General features: G+C 45.4%; 1 protein-coding gene across 2 annotated transcripts in view; it reads left to right on the top strand.

Moving 5' to 3' along the window:
- Positions 1-14,998, top strand: part of MOB3B (MOB kinase activator 3B) — a 102,244-nt gene that overhangs the window by 55,541 nt on the left and 31,705 nt on the right. For both annotated transcript variants that reach the window (XM_073667357.1, XM_073667366.1), the window contains exon 3: positions 1,596-1,798. In XM_073667357.1, coding sequence (XP_073523458.1) covers positions 1,596-1,798 — 203 coding nt within the window. The remainder of the gene's footprint in view (positions 1-1,595; positions 1,799-14,998) is intronic.

The raw sequence follows: 14,998 nt of genomic DNA, 5'->3' as shown, positions 1-14,998 counted from the left end.
AGCAGGGGCTGGGCGGATGGGTATAAGGTTAGAAGGGTTACGAGAGTTTGGGATAGATCGTGGGTAGGAGGTGGAAGTGAGTGTAGGGATGTGGTGAGGAGGGCCAGGATTTGGAGAGATGTCGCCGGCAGTAAGGAGGAGCAGAGAAAGCGTTAGTAGGTGGGAGCAGGAGAGGGCATGAGGTGGCTGTCTGTGTTTGGAGGCAAAGGATTGTATGTTGAGGAATAGCTCTGAGGAGGAGGTGAGATGGGTGGGGAGAATGGAGGGAGAGATGAAGAGTTCCTTACTAGGTGTAGGGATTAGGGGTGGTTGTAAGAAGTGAAGGATTAAGGGGGTGAGAGTGAAAACAAAGACAAACATTGTTTACTGTGACTTAGTATCCAGTTACCTTCAGTTCACTTCAGGATTAATTCAAATTTCAGACACTTCAACTAATGGACACTTAAGGTGATGGACACAGTTTAGAGGCTGGATCAGCAGCTATAAGCTTATTGCCAATGAAGCCATCTAGTGGTTGTATAGATAAGATAACTACTTTTAAGAAATTATAACTATTTGTCTCTGTGTGTCTCTGAACCTGGATCACTACAGTGGCTTTCAAAGTAAAGAGAAACTCTCATGAGAAAATAACCTTTTGTTTCAATCCATTTGTTATTTCATTTATTTTACTCGCTGTATATAGCGCTATTAATTGCACAGCACTTTCTTCAGACATCAGCATCGCTGTCCGCCATGGGGCTCACAGTCTAAATTCCCTATCACTATGTCTTTGAAGTGTGGGAGGAAACCCATGTCAGCATGGGGAGAACATAAAAACTCCTTGCAGATGTTGTCCTTACAAGGCAACAGTTCTAGCAACTGAGTCACCGTGTTTCCGTTTTTTGTGTTAAATGTATTTTTTTATTATATTCTGGCAATTATATTCACAATCTTCATAAAAAAAAAAATATATAAATCTTCTAATATTCACACTGGCCTCTAGGGTTTTTTTAAAGCTCTAATCTCCTTTTGTTTCAGGAAACAACACCTGTACATAGCCACAATGGTCAGACCCTGACCCTATCTTTTGTATTGAAACATCTAATGAGCCTGTGCAAAGGTTGTTGTGAAGTGAGTGGAACTGTGTCAGCTGTGTGATTGGTGGATCCTCTGCTATCAGCCGTGTATAGAGGTGTTACCCGTTATTGTAATCCTGCCGCTATTGATAAGGAGCCTTACTGAAAACTCTTCCTGAAAAGACAGGAAGTATGGGAATGAAAAAGCCCCAGTGGCACCTGTGAAAATCGCAAGATTGCTAATTTAGTTTTTTTTTTTTTTTATAAAGATTGTGATATGGGAAAAAAAAAAAAAAACATTGGCAAATTAAAAAAAAAACCCACATGCAACACAAAAGCCTGATTTGAAATAGGATATTTTCCGATGATCACTTCCCTTTAAGAAGTTGTTTTATTTTCTCTTTGTTGATATTTAGAATAAAAGTAAAAGGCTATACATACTATTTTGTGATCTCTTCTACTAATATTAATGTGATAATTTGAAAAATGTATTATCCATACCATTGAACATGCACATTATTTGTGTTTCTTTTTTGTTAGGAGTCCCTTTCCCAAAGAATTTCCTCCAGATCTGCAAGAAAATCTTGTGCAGACTATTCCGTGTGTTTGTCCATGTATACATTCATCACTTTGACCGCATCCTACTCATGGGAGCAGAAGCGCATGTTAATACCTGCTACAAGCACTTTTACTACTTTGTAACAGAACTGAACCTCATAGATCGAAAGGAGCTAGAACCACTGGTAAGCTAAAATAAATTTCATGCACTTGCATCTTAAATCCATCTCATTGATTTTCTGGCATACAGTGCTCTGTGAGGTGCTTTACCCGAGGAGCTACCTCCTAGAATCAGTGGAAAGCCCCATATTCCTGGAAATGGTTAGAACACGTCACAGACAAAAAAAAAAGTCTCTGTTCGCCCTGTATGAAATTTAAAGGGAGTCTGTCAGCATAAAATGTGTTCTTCCTGAAATCTGTCTATGTTCCGTTTGCGCATGCGCTGGCACTCAAACTATCTACTTTTGTGCATGCTTTCAGTTGAGACAGCGATTGCCCTTATAAAGTGAGCACTGTCAATCTAGGAAGATTCCATTAAAAGGAATCTCTCCACAGGGTTTTCTTATTTTATCTGAGAGCTGCATGATGTAGGGGCTCAGACTCTGATTGCAGCCATGTGTCACTTATTAGGCTGTGTGCTGTAGTTTCAATACAATCAGTGTTTTATCAGCCGGAGATTATCACTAGAGGACTAAGTCTCACGTGCAGGCCAATCAGGCTAATCTGCCTCCACCACTGATTAGCCACAGGCTGAGCTTCATAGGAGGATGGAGATGGCAGCCATAGGGGCTTTCAGCAGGCCCGTGGTGGCCATGAAAACCCATTGGCACACTGCAATTGCGTTGTGGGGGCCAGTGGGAGCTGGTGCATGATGCATCGGCAATACCACCATTTAGATGCCACCATCAGTGAGTGTCATTGGCATTTAAATACTTAGCCACCAGCGATTGGAGCAAGCTCCATTGTCTACTGTTACAGGAAAATACTCTCTCACTTACTTCAGACCTAGCTGACATTCGGAGGAATCCAGCAGCAGTTCTCACTTCTTCCGGGTGTCGGGTTCATCTGAAGGAAGTCAGAGTGAAGCGGCCGCTAATTGACTGCAGGGCTCACAAGGAATAACAACATCACGCGAGGCCCGGGAGAGTCAGTGTTGTCATTCTGGAACGGCACCATCATTGGATGTTAGTATAGGATGGTATTTTAAACAGGGAATATAGCAATTTAGGAGGGGTTGTGCGAATAGTAATTTTTAAATTATTTTTATACTCTCATTTTATTTTTTTTTGCCAATATCAGATGATCGGTGTGAAAATAAAGGAAATACTTGTATGTTGTTCACATTTTTTTTTACTTTATGACCACAAAAAAATCACTTTCATACATTTTAAAATGTGTTCCCCATTCTGTAACAATTCATTTTTATATATTGGACATGCTTTTTTTCAATGGGGCGAGGCTAGTAACAACGATTTGAATTGGCAGTGGCTTTTATTTTATTTATTTTTTTAGCAGCTTTTTATTTATTTTTCATGTACTTCACAAATTGTGTCCCCATAAGGTCATTAACCCCTTCACACCTTGGCGATTACATTTTTCACTTTTTCCTCCCCTTCTTCTAAAAGCCATAACTTTATTTTTCCATCACTATAGCCATATGAGGGCTTGTTTTTGCGGGAAAAGTTGTACTTTTGAATGGCACGATTGATTTTACCATATAGTGTACTGGTAAATGAGAAAAAAAATTCAAGTGCGGTGAAATTGCAAAAAAAAAAGTGCAATTCCACAATTTTTTTTTTTGTTTTTTTATATACCATGTTCATTATATGGTAAAACCTGGCAATATGATTCCCCTGGTCAGTACAAGTACGCAGATACCAGACATGTACAGTTTATTTTTTATTTAAGTGATGACATTTTTTGGGGAAGTTACGCCGTTTACCGATCGGATTAATTTACTTTATATTTTGATAGATCGGACATTTCTGAACGCAGCGATACCAAATATGTGTATATATTGTAAGGTGGCGGTGAGTTTGTGACTGCAATGCACTCCAATGGATTTAATAGGTCTCTGTACACATTCTGGGAATATATAACGTCCCTCGTATACGATGCCAGTCACTGCTTCACATATCACCCCCTCGGTTCAAACTTGTGGGGTTGAACATTTGTCACGATACAGGGTGCCCGGGACAGGGCATCCGCGTTTGCCTGCGACTTCTACAGAGAGACTGAATTTTGCAGTGACAGAAACCGCCTGGTAACTCGCACATTCCTTGATGACTCCTAATTGGAGCATTTGTTTTACCTCAGCCGTGCCAGCTTGCCTCCAGGCTTCGGGTACCCGGTACGGTCTCATTCGTACCCTTACCCCAGGTTCGGTGACAATGTCATGTTGGAGAACCACAGTCCTACCTGGTAACTCTGAGAACACGTCGGTATTCCGCTGTACCAGTGAGCGAGCCTCCTGTCGCTGCTGTTTAGTGAGAGCATCACTTATCCTGACCTCTCCCCCGGACGCACCCCTGGCTGAGGGTACACGTACTAACACCCGATCGCCCTTGTTAAAAGACCTGACCGTGGCTCTTTTATTATATGTGCGCCTCCGTGCTGCCTGCCTCTAACTGATGTTCTTTCACGGTGGGCATGACCGCCGCGATCCGGTCCTGCATACTAGCGCACGTGTTCAATTATACTCCTATGTGGAGTCAGCTCTTGTTCCCAGGTCTCTTTGGCTACGTCCAACAGACCCCTAGGGTGTCTGCCGTACAATAACTCAAAGGGAGACAACTCTGTGGAAGCCTGGGGTAACTCACAGACGGCGAACATCAAATAGGGTAGTAACATGTCCCAATCCCTTCCGTCCTTAGAAACCACCTTTTTTAGCATGGACTTGAGGGTTTTATTGAACCATTCTACTAGCCCGTCGGTTTGAGGGTGGTACGTCGAGGTGCGCAATTGTTTTATTTTTAGCAGTTTGCACAGTTCTCTCGTCACCTTGGACATAAAAGGGGTCCGTTGATCCGTCAGGATCTCCTTAGGTAGTCCAAGGCGACAGAACATGGCAAACAGCTCTAGTGCAATCAGTTTCGCCGAGGTGTGGCGTAGCAGTATAGCCTCCGGGTACCGGGTGGCACAGTCGACGACCACAAGTATATGTTGGTGACCACAAGCGGATTTTACAATGGGCCCTACCAAGTCTATTGCAATCCGTTCAAAAGGTACCTCTATCACTGGTAGAGGTACCAATGGACTACGGAAACTTGCGGTGGGTGTGGTCAGCTGACACTCGGGGCAGGATTCGCAGTACTTTTGGACCTCTGCGTAAATCCCCGGCCAAAAGAACCGCTGCAAGATACTCTCTTGCATCTTTTTAACCCCTAAGTGTCCACCCAGCAGGTGTGTGTGCCATCTCCAGAACCGCCCGACGTTACGACTGAGGTACCACTAACTGTTCCACGACCTCGTCCTTGATTTTGTCTACTCTATAGAGCAACTCACCGTTGACTACCATGCGTGGAATCACAGTATCTACACCGGGCTGTTGAGCTACACCATTTACCTCTAACACCCTTTTCCGCACCCGAGTCAGGGTGGGATCCTGTAGCTGAGCTGTCCCAAACGTGCCCCGGGACACCTCCAGCTCGGGGATTAATGGGGGTCTACACTACCTCTGCGGTTGGGTATTCTCAGAGGTCCGCATGGATACACACAACCCTGACGATCCGTCCTCTGGGGTTGTCTCCTGCTACCAGCGACTCATGTACCAAAGTCACTAGGCTCCCTGAGTATAGGAGGGCCTCCGTTGGGTACCCATTAACCAGTACCTGGCACAGTTGGGGTTCACTGTCCGGGGAGTCGGCACTCGCGGAGCAAACTGTCTGAGTGTACAGTGAGACCCGGCGGTTATACCCACAGTCCATGGGCTCTGTAGTCAGGGGGCAGTTAGCAAACACGTGTACCGTCCCCTGACGCCGCCAGCACCTAATGGCGGAGGTACTGTTAGATCTTGTGACCTTTTGGGAGGGAACCGGTCTCCTGCCACTCTCACTCCGGGGTTCCCCTTCAGCCCGGGTGCGGTGCTGACTATCCTCAGCAGAGGGACACGCCCCCTTTCCCGTTCCTGGTCTGGCAGGGTCCGGCGTGACAGCCGCGAGAGGGCAGAGTCCCGTATAAAGTCCTGAGTGGCCGAGTACCACTCGATCAGGCTGACAACCTGGTCGAGGGTGCCGGGGTCTCCTTGCCCCACCCAACGTTGGATAGCGGCCAGCAGAGTCCTCACCAGCCGGTCGACCACCACCCTCTCCACCATCTGGGCTGGAGTCAAAGTCTCAGGCTGGAGCCTCCTCCTTACCAGCTGCAGAGGTCATAAGCCTGAGACCGGGTGGATCTGGTCTCCACAAAGGCCCATGAAAATACGAGCTGAGCCCTCACGTATGTATTGACCCCCCCAGTCGGGCAAGGATCTCACCTTTGAGCCTCTGGTAGTCTTGGGCGTCCTCCCGACTGAGGTCGAAGTAGGTCTTCTGGGCATCGCCGACCAAAAACGGAGCCACCACTTCTGCCCACTGGCCGGCTGGTAGGTTTTCCCGGTCTGCCGTGCATTCACAGATGGTAAGGAAGGCTTCCACGTCGTCCTCCGGTCCCATCTTCCTCAACGCTGAGCGAACCTTGTCCCGGGCCTCTCGACATTCTGGGGCTGGTGCCGTCGGCATCTCCTGCAGGGCTGTGAGCTGCTGCAGGATCAGCTCATTGGTGTGCTGCTGCTGCTTGAGTTGCTCCTGCTGCTGCTTGAACTGCTCCTGCTTCTGCCCCTGCGTGAGGACCAATTGCCTTAACAGCTCCTCCATTTTGTCCACGGGGTTGGGCTGAAAGGTGGCCAGCCGGATTGTGGTCATGCAGCTGCCGGTAGGGTGTGCCTCAGTCACTGCCCGCATTCTCCACCAAGCTGTAAGGCGGCAGTGTTCACACCGTGCAGTAACTGAGGCAGTGACCCAAGCAAGTCCAACATAAGCCGCTTTTATTCAGCAAAACTTACAGGTAAACAGAAAGTCCTCCAGTTTGCAGCCAGGTTAACACAAGTCCATAACAACGATTGCTGGGGGGGCAATGGCCGCGCCGGGCCGCTCAGAGCCTGACTGGTGCAGAGACTTCCCAGGCGTGGGTTCAGCTACACACAGGCTGCCAAGCTTTCCTGCTATGCTCCTAGCAGGTCCCAACACTGAACAACACTAATCCTTAATGCAGGGTTTTTAAAGGACCTGTGGCAAGAGCCACTGGAAAACCCGGGTTGGAGGGAGGAGGCCGCCCCACTGCCTTCCTGTAGCCTCCCCCAAGAAATGAAGGCCCTGCCGGGTTTTACTAATCTGCCTTAGCCAGATAGCCTGACCAAGTCAATGCTCACCTTCATTCCTGCATTGCAGCCGCAGCTGTGTCTGTGACTGCAATGCACTCCAATGGATTAAATAGGTCTCTGTACAGATTCTGGGGATATAGAATGTCCCTCGTATACGATCCCAGTCACTGCCTCACAATATTTTTTTAATTGTTTTATTTTCAATGGACCAAAAGGGGTGTGATTTTAACTTTTGTGGAGTTTATTTCTCACTTTTTACAGTATTTAATAGTCCTCTTAGGGGACTTGAAGCTGCGATTATCTGATCGCCTGTGCTACACAGCAGTGCTTCAGCACTGCTATGTATTGCAGAAGTGCCGATCTCCTGTGAACGCCGGCCACGAACTGGCGTTGACCAGGAATATCATGATGACAGACACAGGGGTCCTCTGTGGACCCGCAGCTGTCATGACAACCCATCGGCGCCCCCCCTCCTTCCTAATTTTGTGACTGGGCATTTGACGTGCTTACGGCTGGCACGTATTAAATCCCGCCGTCAGAGATTGACAGTAGGATTTAACTGGTTAACAGCTCCAATCCACGTGTGGCTGTTAAAGGCTCATGCCAGCTGATTAAATTAGCTGTCATGTGGGGAAAGATGCGGGCTCAGCTACAGAGCCCACATCAAAGTCAGGGACACGATATATGACGTCATATGTCGTGAAGGGGTTAAAGATCTTTGGGGGGGCATTTCAACATTAAAATACTTTTTTTTTTTTTTTTTATCTGATTCCCATGTAACTGGGGCTGATATATTAGCCTCAGTTACAGTGGAATTACAGCCTCTAGGCTGCATAGCAGAGCTGGCTAGGTCTCTTAGCTTCTGCTTCATCCCTACACTTAGCGATCATGTGACCGCTTGGTCTGGAGGAGAAGGCGTCATTAGCTCTTCCTATTACTGTATACCCATAGCTTTCTCTCTGGGGAGCTCATCTGTGTCTGACAGGCGTCTCCCCGCTCCCACAGCTGCACAACTGCGTTCAGCTGGTCTACTAAGCAGTGATATTTTGGAACACCACTACAGAGCAGAACGTGGACCACATGGATGTTTATCTTCTTTGGGAGGTCTGAAAGTAAGGAGATTTGAAGTTATTTTTTTTTTGTGGATCAGCTCCGAAATGCTCACCAAGAAAATTAGTGTGAACATACCCTAGCAGTATGCCGACACTTTTTGACTTGGTGAGTCTGCAGAAAAACACCAGCACTAGTGATATTTAAGATGATTCTTGACAGCATAAAAGCCTGAGACAGAGATCGCAAGGAGGAGAACACAATAAGTGAATGATGTATTTAGGCCACATGCCGCTGTGACTTGCCGACCATTGGAGGCATGATTAGCTAAGTGACCGAGTGGACAGGTTACCGCTGAAAGCCAATGAACGGCGGGTGCTGTAACGCAACACCGGAGGCACTGGAAGCGACACTTTCTCTTGTGCCACCCTTCACCCCGTGGATACTAATAGAATTTGCAGTCCTATTCTAACATATATTGTGGCACGACGGTTGTATGAAAGTCGCATGTACAATGTACTTACATGCAGATGTCATACAGAAACAAGTCTGTGTATATCCCTGTGTCTGTAACTAGCAGCCTATGGTTAATAGAGCCTACTTAGTTTGATTTTCTGCTTTTACTAATTGCCTCACTACATGAATGGATTCAAAAATCCATGGTCTCCAAAGATTTCTGGCAGCTTTAATTGAGGACGTCATACACACAAGGGAAATTAGAACAGATATGCAGCATTAGCCACTTCTATTTTCCATGCAGTCATTACTGTGCGGTCCGAGCAGGCAGACACATTACAATCAAATCATCATCAATATGATCTATCAGGTCTAACTACACCATTAAACGGGTCTTTCCAGGAAGAGGACTTGTGGACGTCATCGATTTACACCATACCCAGAAGTTTCTATACTGCTTCTTAGATTTCTTTCTGCAGGATTTCCTTAAAAGAATGGATGCAGAAACCCAAATAAATATTGCATGATGGACCCCTTTAGAAACGTATCTCCTAACATGAAACGAGATGGCGTAAAGTACTTGTTTGAGGCATGAGAATGTGAGCAGAGCACAGTATCATTGTTAGCTCCCTCCCGAGGCTTCATCAGTCACAGAGCTGAGTGGTACATAACTATTAATGAGCAGTTCAGTCCCAGGTGGAGGACAGCGCCTCCAGTCATTGGTGTTGTCCTTCCTCCTGTTTCATGTCTTCCCACCGACTGCAGTTTGCAGATAGTGTTACACATAGCTCCGCTCTCACGATGCAGGTCATCCCTCACTAAGTGGACCTAACTGCTCTGTCTGCGGCAGTGACTAGTGTATAATATGGGAAATGTTTGATAGGTTTTCCTGGGAAAGATGGCAGAATGTGCACCGACACGCTGTTATTTTATTGTGCGGGTAGCCACAAGGAAAATCCTCCGTTCTTATTACTAGCATCTTAATTTGCTCCAAATAGGCTTGATGTGAATTGAAACGGTATCGTTCTCTGACCACACTGTTTTCATTTAATTTCCTGCCCTATACCAGGAGGCAAAGGACACAAAAGAATTCAGTGGATACAAATGTAAAATGCACTACAGTCTGACTGTCATTACTGTTACATTCACACTGTAAATGATTTGGTAAATGTTCCTTAAAGGGAATCTGTCAGTATGAAAAACCCTCCTAAGCCGTCTATATGGGCACGTATATCATAGGAAGCTGAAATAATATTATACCTTGATATGTACAATCTGATGTCTTATTCCAGGGAAATCCATGTTTTTCTTATGTGTAAATGAGCTGTTCAGGACTATGGGCCGGACACTGATCTGTATGGGGTCGTCTTGGACGCTACTACTACTAACTACTAACACCACCAAACAGAACACAACAGGTGCATGTAGTCTCTTGAAATGCAAAGTTTATTCAATTGATAAAATTAAAAATCAAGTGCATATTATAACAGATAACCCAATAGAGGACCACATGAAGTATAATATTATAAATAGATATAGTATCAATATGCAGTGGGGAAAATAAGGATTTGATACACTGCCGATTTTGCAAGTTTTACCACCTACAAAGAATGGAGAGGTCTATAATTATTATCATAGATATACTTCAACTGTGAAAGACAGAATCTAATAATAAAAAAACACAAAATCACATGGTATGATTTTTAAATAATTAAATAGCATTTTATTGCATGAAATAAGTATTTGATCACCTACCAATCAGCAAGAATTCTGGCTCTCATAGATCTGTTAGTTTTTCTTTAAGAAGCCCTCCTACTCTGCACTCATTACCTGTATTAATTGCACCTGTTTGAACTCGTTACCTGTATGAAAGACACCTGTCCACACACTCAATCAATTACACTCCAACCTCTCCACCATGGCCAAGAACAAAGAGCTGTCTAAGGACACCAGGGACAAAATTGTAGACCTGCACAAGGCTAGGATGGGCTACAGGACAATATGCAATTAGCTTGGTGAGAAGGCAACAACTGTTGGCACAATTATTAGAAAATGGCAGAATCAAAAGATGACTGTCAAGCTTCCTCGTTCTGGGACTCCATGCAAGATCTCGCCTCGTGGGGTGGTAAGAATGATTTTGAGAAAGGCCACAAATCAGTCCAGAACTACACAGGAGGACCTGGTCAATGACCTAAAGAGAGCTCTGGGATCACAGTCTCAAATATTACCATTAGTAACGCACTAGGCCATTGTGGCTTAAAAACCTGCAGGGCACACAAGGTCCCCCTGGTCATGCCAGCACATGTCCAAGCCCATTTGAAATTCAATGACCATCTGAATGATCCAGCGGAGGCATTGGAGAAGGTCATGTGGTCAGATGAGACCAAAATAGACCTTTTTGGTATCAACTCCACTTGCTGTGTTTGGAGGAAGAAGGATGAGTACAACCAAGATCTCCATCCCAACCGTGAAGCATGGTGGTTGCAGAAAATCACCCCCAAAGTATGATGTTTCAAAGGGGACAGGACGACTGCACCATACTGAAGGGAGGATGGAAGGCCTGATTACTGCCACACCTGTTCTCAATCAAGAAATCATTTTAATAGGACCTGCCAGACAAAGTGAAGTAGACTAAAAGATCCTCAAAAGCTAGACATCATTCTACGATCCAAAGAAATTCAGGAACAAATGAGAAACAAAGTAATTGAGATCCATCAATCTGGAAAAGATTATAAAGCGATTTCTAAAGCTTTGGGACTCCAGCAAACCACAGTGAGAGCCATTATGTAAAAATGGCGACAACATGGAACAGTGGTGAACCTTCCCAGGAGTGGCCGGTCAACCAAAATTACCCCAAGAGTTCAGCAACTCATCCAAGAGGTCACAAAAGACCCCACAACAACATCCAAAGAACTGCAGGCCTTACTTGCTTCAGTTAAGGTTAATGTTCATGACTCCACTGTAAGAAAGAGACTAGGCAAAAATGGCATGCATGACAGAGTTCAAAGACCAAAACCACTGCTGAGCAAAAAACCTAAAGGCTCTTCTCAGTTTTGCCAGAAAACATCTTGATGATCGCCAAGACTTTTGGGAGAATACTCTGTGGAGACAAAAGTTGAACTTTTTGGAAGGTGTATGCCCCATTACATCTGGCATAGAGGCACAACAGCTTTTCAGAAAAGCAATATCATACCAACAGCAAAATATGGTGGCGGTAGTGTGATGGTCTGGGGCTGTTTTGCTGCTTCAGGACCTGGAAGACTTGCTGTGGTAAATGGAATCATGAATTCTGCTGTCTACCAAAAAATCCTGAAGGAGAATGTCCGGCCATCTGTTTGTGAACTTAAGCTGCAGCGCACTTGGATTATGCAGCCCGACAATGATCCAAAGCACACCAGCAAGTCCACCACTGAATGGCTTAAGAAAAACAAAATTAAGACTCTGGAATGGCCTAGTCAAAATCTTTACCTTAATCCGATTGAGATGCTGTGGCATGGCCTCTCTGAAACCCTCCAATGTGGCTGTATTGCAACAATTTTGCAAAGAGGAGTGGGCCAAAATTTCTCCAGAGCGTTGTATAAGACTCATTGCCAGTTTTCACAAATGCTAGATTGCAGTTCTTTCTGCGAAGGGTGGCCCAACCAGTTATTAGGTTTAGGGGGCAATCACTTTTTCACACAGGGCCTTGTAGGTTTGGATTTCCTTTTCCCTCAATAATAAAGACCTTTATTTAAAAACTGCATTTTGTGTTTACGTGTGTTATCCTTGTCTAATATTTAAATTTGTTTTATGACCCGAAAGTGTGACAAACATGTAAAAGAATAAGAAATCAGGAAGGGGGCAACACTTTTTCACACCACTGTATTTCATGTAATACAATGCAAATTAATTATGTAAAAATCATACAATGTGATTTTTCTGGATTTTTATTTATTTATTTTTTTTTAAGATTCTTTCTTTCGCAGTGGGAGTGCACCTACAATAAAAATTACCATTCTTGTAGGTTGGAAAACTTGCAAAATCGGTAGTGTATCAAATAGTTATTTTCCCCACTGTATACACATCTTAGCTGTATTATGTTCTTGCTTATCCAAGTAGATATACAAGACTTACTAAAATGTATCAATCAAATTGGAGCCTTAGTGACAAAACATGTGTCCGAAACCGAAAATACTTACATATCAGACCAGCTTGTGTGGCTGTGCTCCCAGTAGGAGTGGCCGCGCCCCTGAAACAAGTGTCACTAATGATGCTTATTTTGAGGGAGGGGTCAGGAACTGTGACAGTCAGGGCTGTGGAGTCGGAAAGCCAAGACTCCGACTCCTCAATTTCACTGACTTCCGAATCCACAACTCTGACTCCACAGCACTGGCTCACTACTGAGCATGTACATAAAGTGCTGCACAACAAAAAAACTAGATCCTTAGCTCAGGAATAGAACAGACACTTATAGGACATTTCATAATTTTCCCAAATTCTTATGAAAACATTTACAGCACATCCTGCATTGAACTACTGTACCCAATTTATTATATTTTTTAGGAGTTCCACACCTCCGACTCCACAGCCCTGGTGACAGTGACTGCAGCCTCTCCCCCCGCACCCGATGATGCTTCATTTGAGTATGCGTGAACAGACAGGAAGTAACAAAAAAAATAGACTAGCAGATATTGTAGTTGGGGAATGGTAGGTAATTTGTAACGCAAGTATATTAGAAAATAGATTAGGTTATAGCATCAAATAGATAGAGATTTAGATACAATTTACTTTCACCTTCGGACCACCCCTTTAAGCACTGTGGATTTTTTATAGCACACCAATAAAAATGCTCCAATTGACTGACACAGTATAACTATGACAAAGACCTTCTTGTGGACAGTTTGGGGTCACTGCTATCTGTGCTGTAGGAGCAATGTAAGCTGACCTAAATGTATTACTGATCACTTCATTTAGGCTGTGTGCTCACTATGCGTTTTTCAAGCATTTTTGATGCGGAATTTCCGCAGCAGAAACGCTTTAAAAACGCTTGGTAATCCGTGCCACATGATCCCCAATGAAAATCTGCATGTTCTGTGCCCATGCTGCGGATTTTTCCACAGCGGATTTTCCTTGCGGAAAAATCTGCAGCATGTCCATTATTTGTGCGTTTCCGCATGCGGATTTGAGGTCCCAATGGACTTGAAAAACGCAAGTCAAATCCGCGTGTAAAATCTGCAAGCGTTTTTGACTGCCAAGACCATGCAGAAACGCTGCAGAAATTTTCTGCTTCATTTATTCGTACTCCCATGACAGCACCACGAGAGAGAGGATCCGCCCATCAAGGACAGGAAACCTACAGGTTTAAAAGGGCGGCACCTCTCTCCCGCCTCAGTTTAGGTTTCCTGTCCATGATGGGAGACCTCTCAGGTTACCTGCAGGATGAAGACTGTCTCCTGCCCCAGATGAAGTCGACAGGGTCTTTGTAATAATGTCTCCCACCCTGGATCGGTTCTGGATTTCTGGAGACGCCACGGCAGAGCTCATGGGGGCGCCTCCGTGTGCGTTGCGGCAGGCGCGACATCGCCTCACGGGAGATAGATGTCACGTTCCCCGCCGGTGCGGCCCGGAACTCCTGCACTGCCATGCGTCCCCCCCCGCTAGGCAGTGCAGGAGTTCCGGGCCGCACCGGCGGGGAACGTGACAGGCGCGGCCCTGCGACATGTTTCCGGTGCGTCTGAGACTCCACCGGAAGTGGGCGGGGCTCGCGCGCGCAACCCGAAAGTCGCGTGCGAGCATGAAGACGCCGGTAGTACAGGACGGCGGTTAGCCCACCGGGGGGAGGGGGGTGGGTGTGTGTGACCTCCTTCCTGAACCTCCGGAAAAAAAAAAAAAAAACACACAGGTACCAGGTATGGCCAGTATAAAAGATACCTGGCAACATACGGAGGTGCTTCCCAGCCCATTGTTTTTGCCTTAGTAAACATGGGAGATTCACAGGAGCAGCTATCACCCCAGCAAGAACAACTGCTGCAGGAGCAGCCCTCTGGGGAGCCCTCACAACTGGCGGTGCAGCAACGTTCCCAGTCCGGGTCCAATCGTTCGGCTAGAAAGTTCACCGCAAAAAGCAGAAAAGAAGGTCCGGTTCGGCGTGATTCTCCGCCGGTTAAGATGGATTCTTCTGCTTCTACGGTACCAAATATTCCATGGGGTAAGTGGAATCTTCGTGAAAGTTCTACTAATTCTTCCTCCTTCTTCTCTATCTATAACTTTCTTTCAGAGCAAGAAATGTTCATTTAAAACTAAACATAAGGAATGTGCCTTATGCTGCAGCCCGCTCCCTGATGCATATGTTAAGAACTTATGCCAGCCTTGTATTGACAAGGTAGTGACGGAAGAAATCCCGGGGTTTTCCTTTGGCCTAAAGTCTTTAATTAGAGAAGAAATAGGCAAGGCTCTGCAGGGGAAATCTGAGTCCAGTCATGTTCCTAGGGACCCTCAGCCGGGCTCAGATTCTGATGTTTCAGATGTTTCTTCTTCTTCT

The sequence above is a fragment of the Phyllobates terribilis genome, unplaced genomic scaffold (genome assembly GCF_046119375.1).
Source record: "Phyllobates terribilis strain yellow unplaced genomic scaffold, ASM4611937v1 Scaffold_1__5_contigs__length_1240528914, whole genome shotgun sequence".
In the NCBI taxonomy this organism is placed as follows: domain Eukaryota; kingdom Metazoa; phylum Chordata; class Amphibia; order Anura; family Dendrobatidae; genus Phyllobates; species Phyllobates terribilis.
The sequence above is the reverse complement of the archived record's forward strand: the minus strand, read 5'-3'. Positions and strand labels throughout refer to the sequence as shown.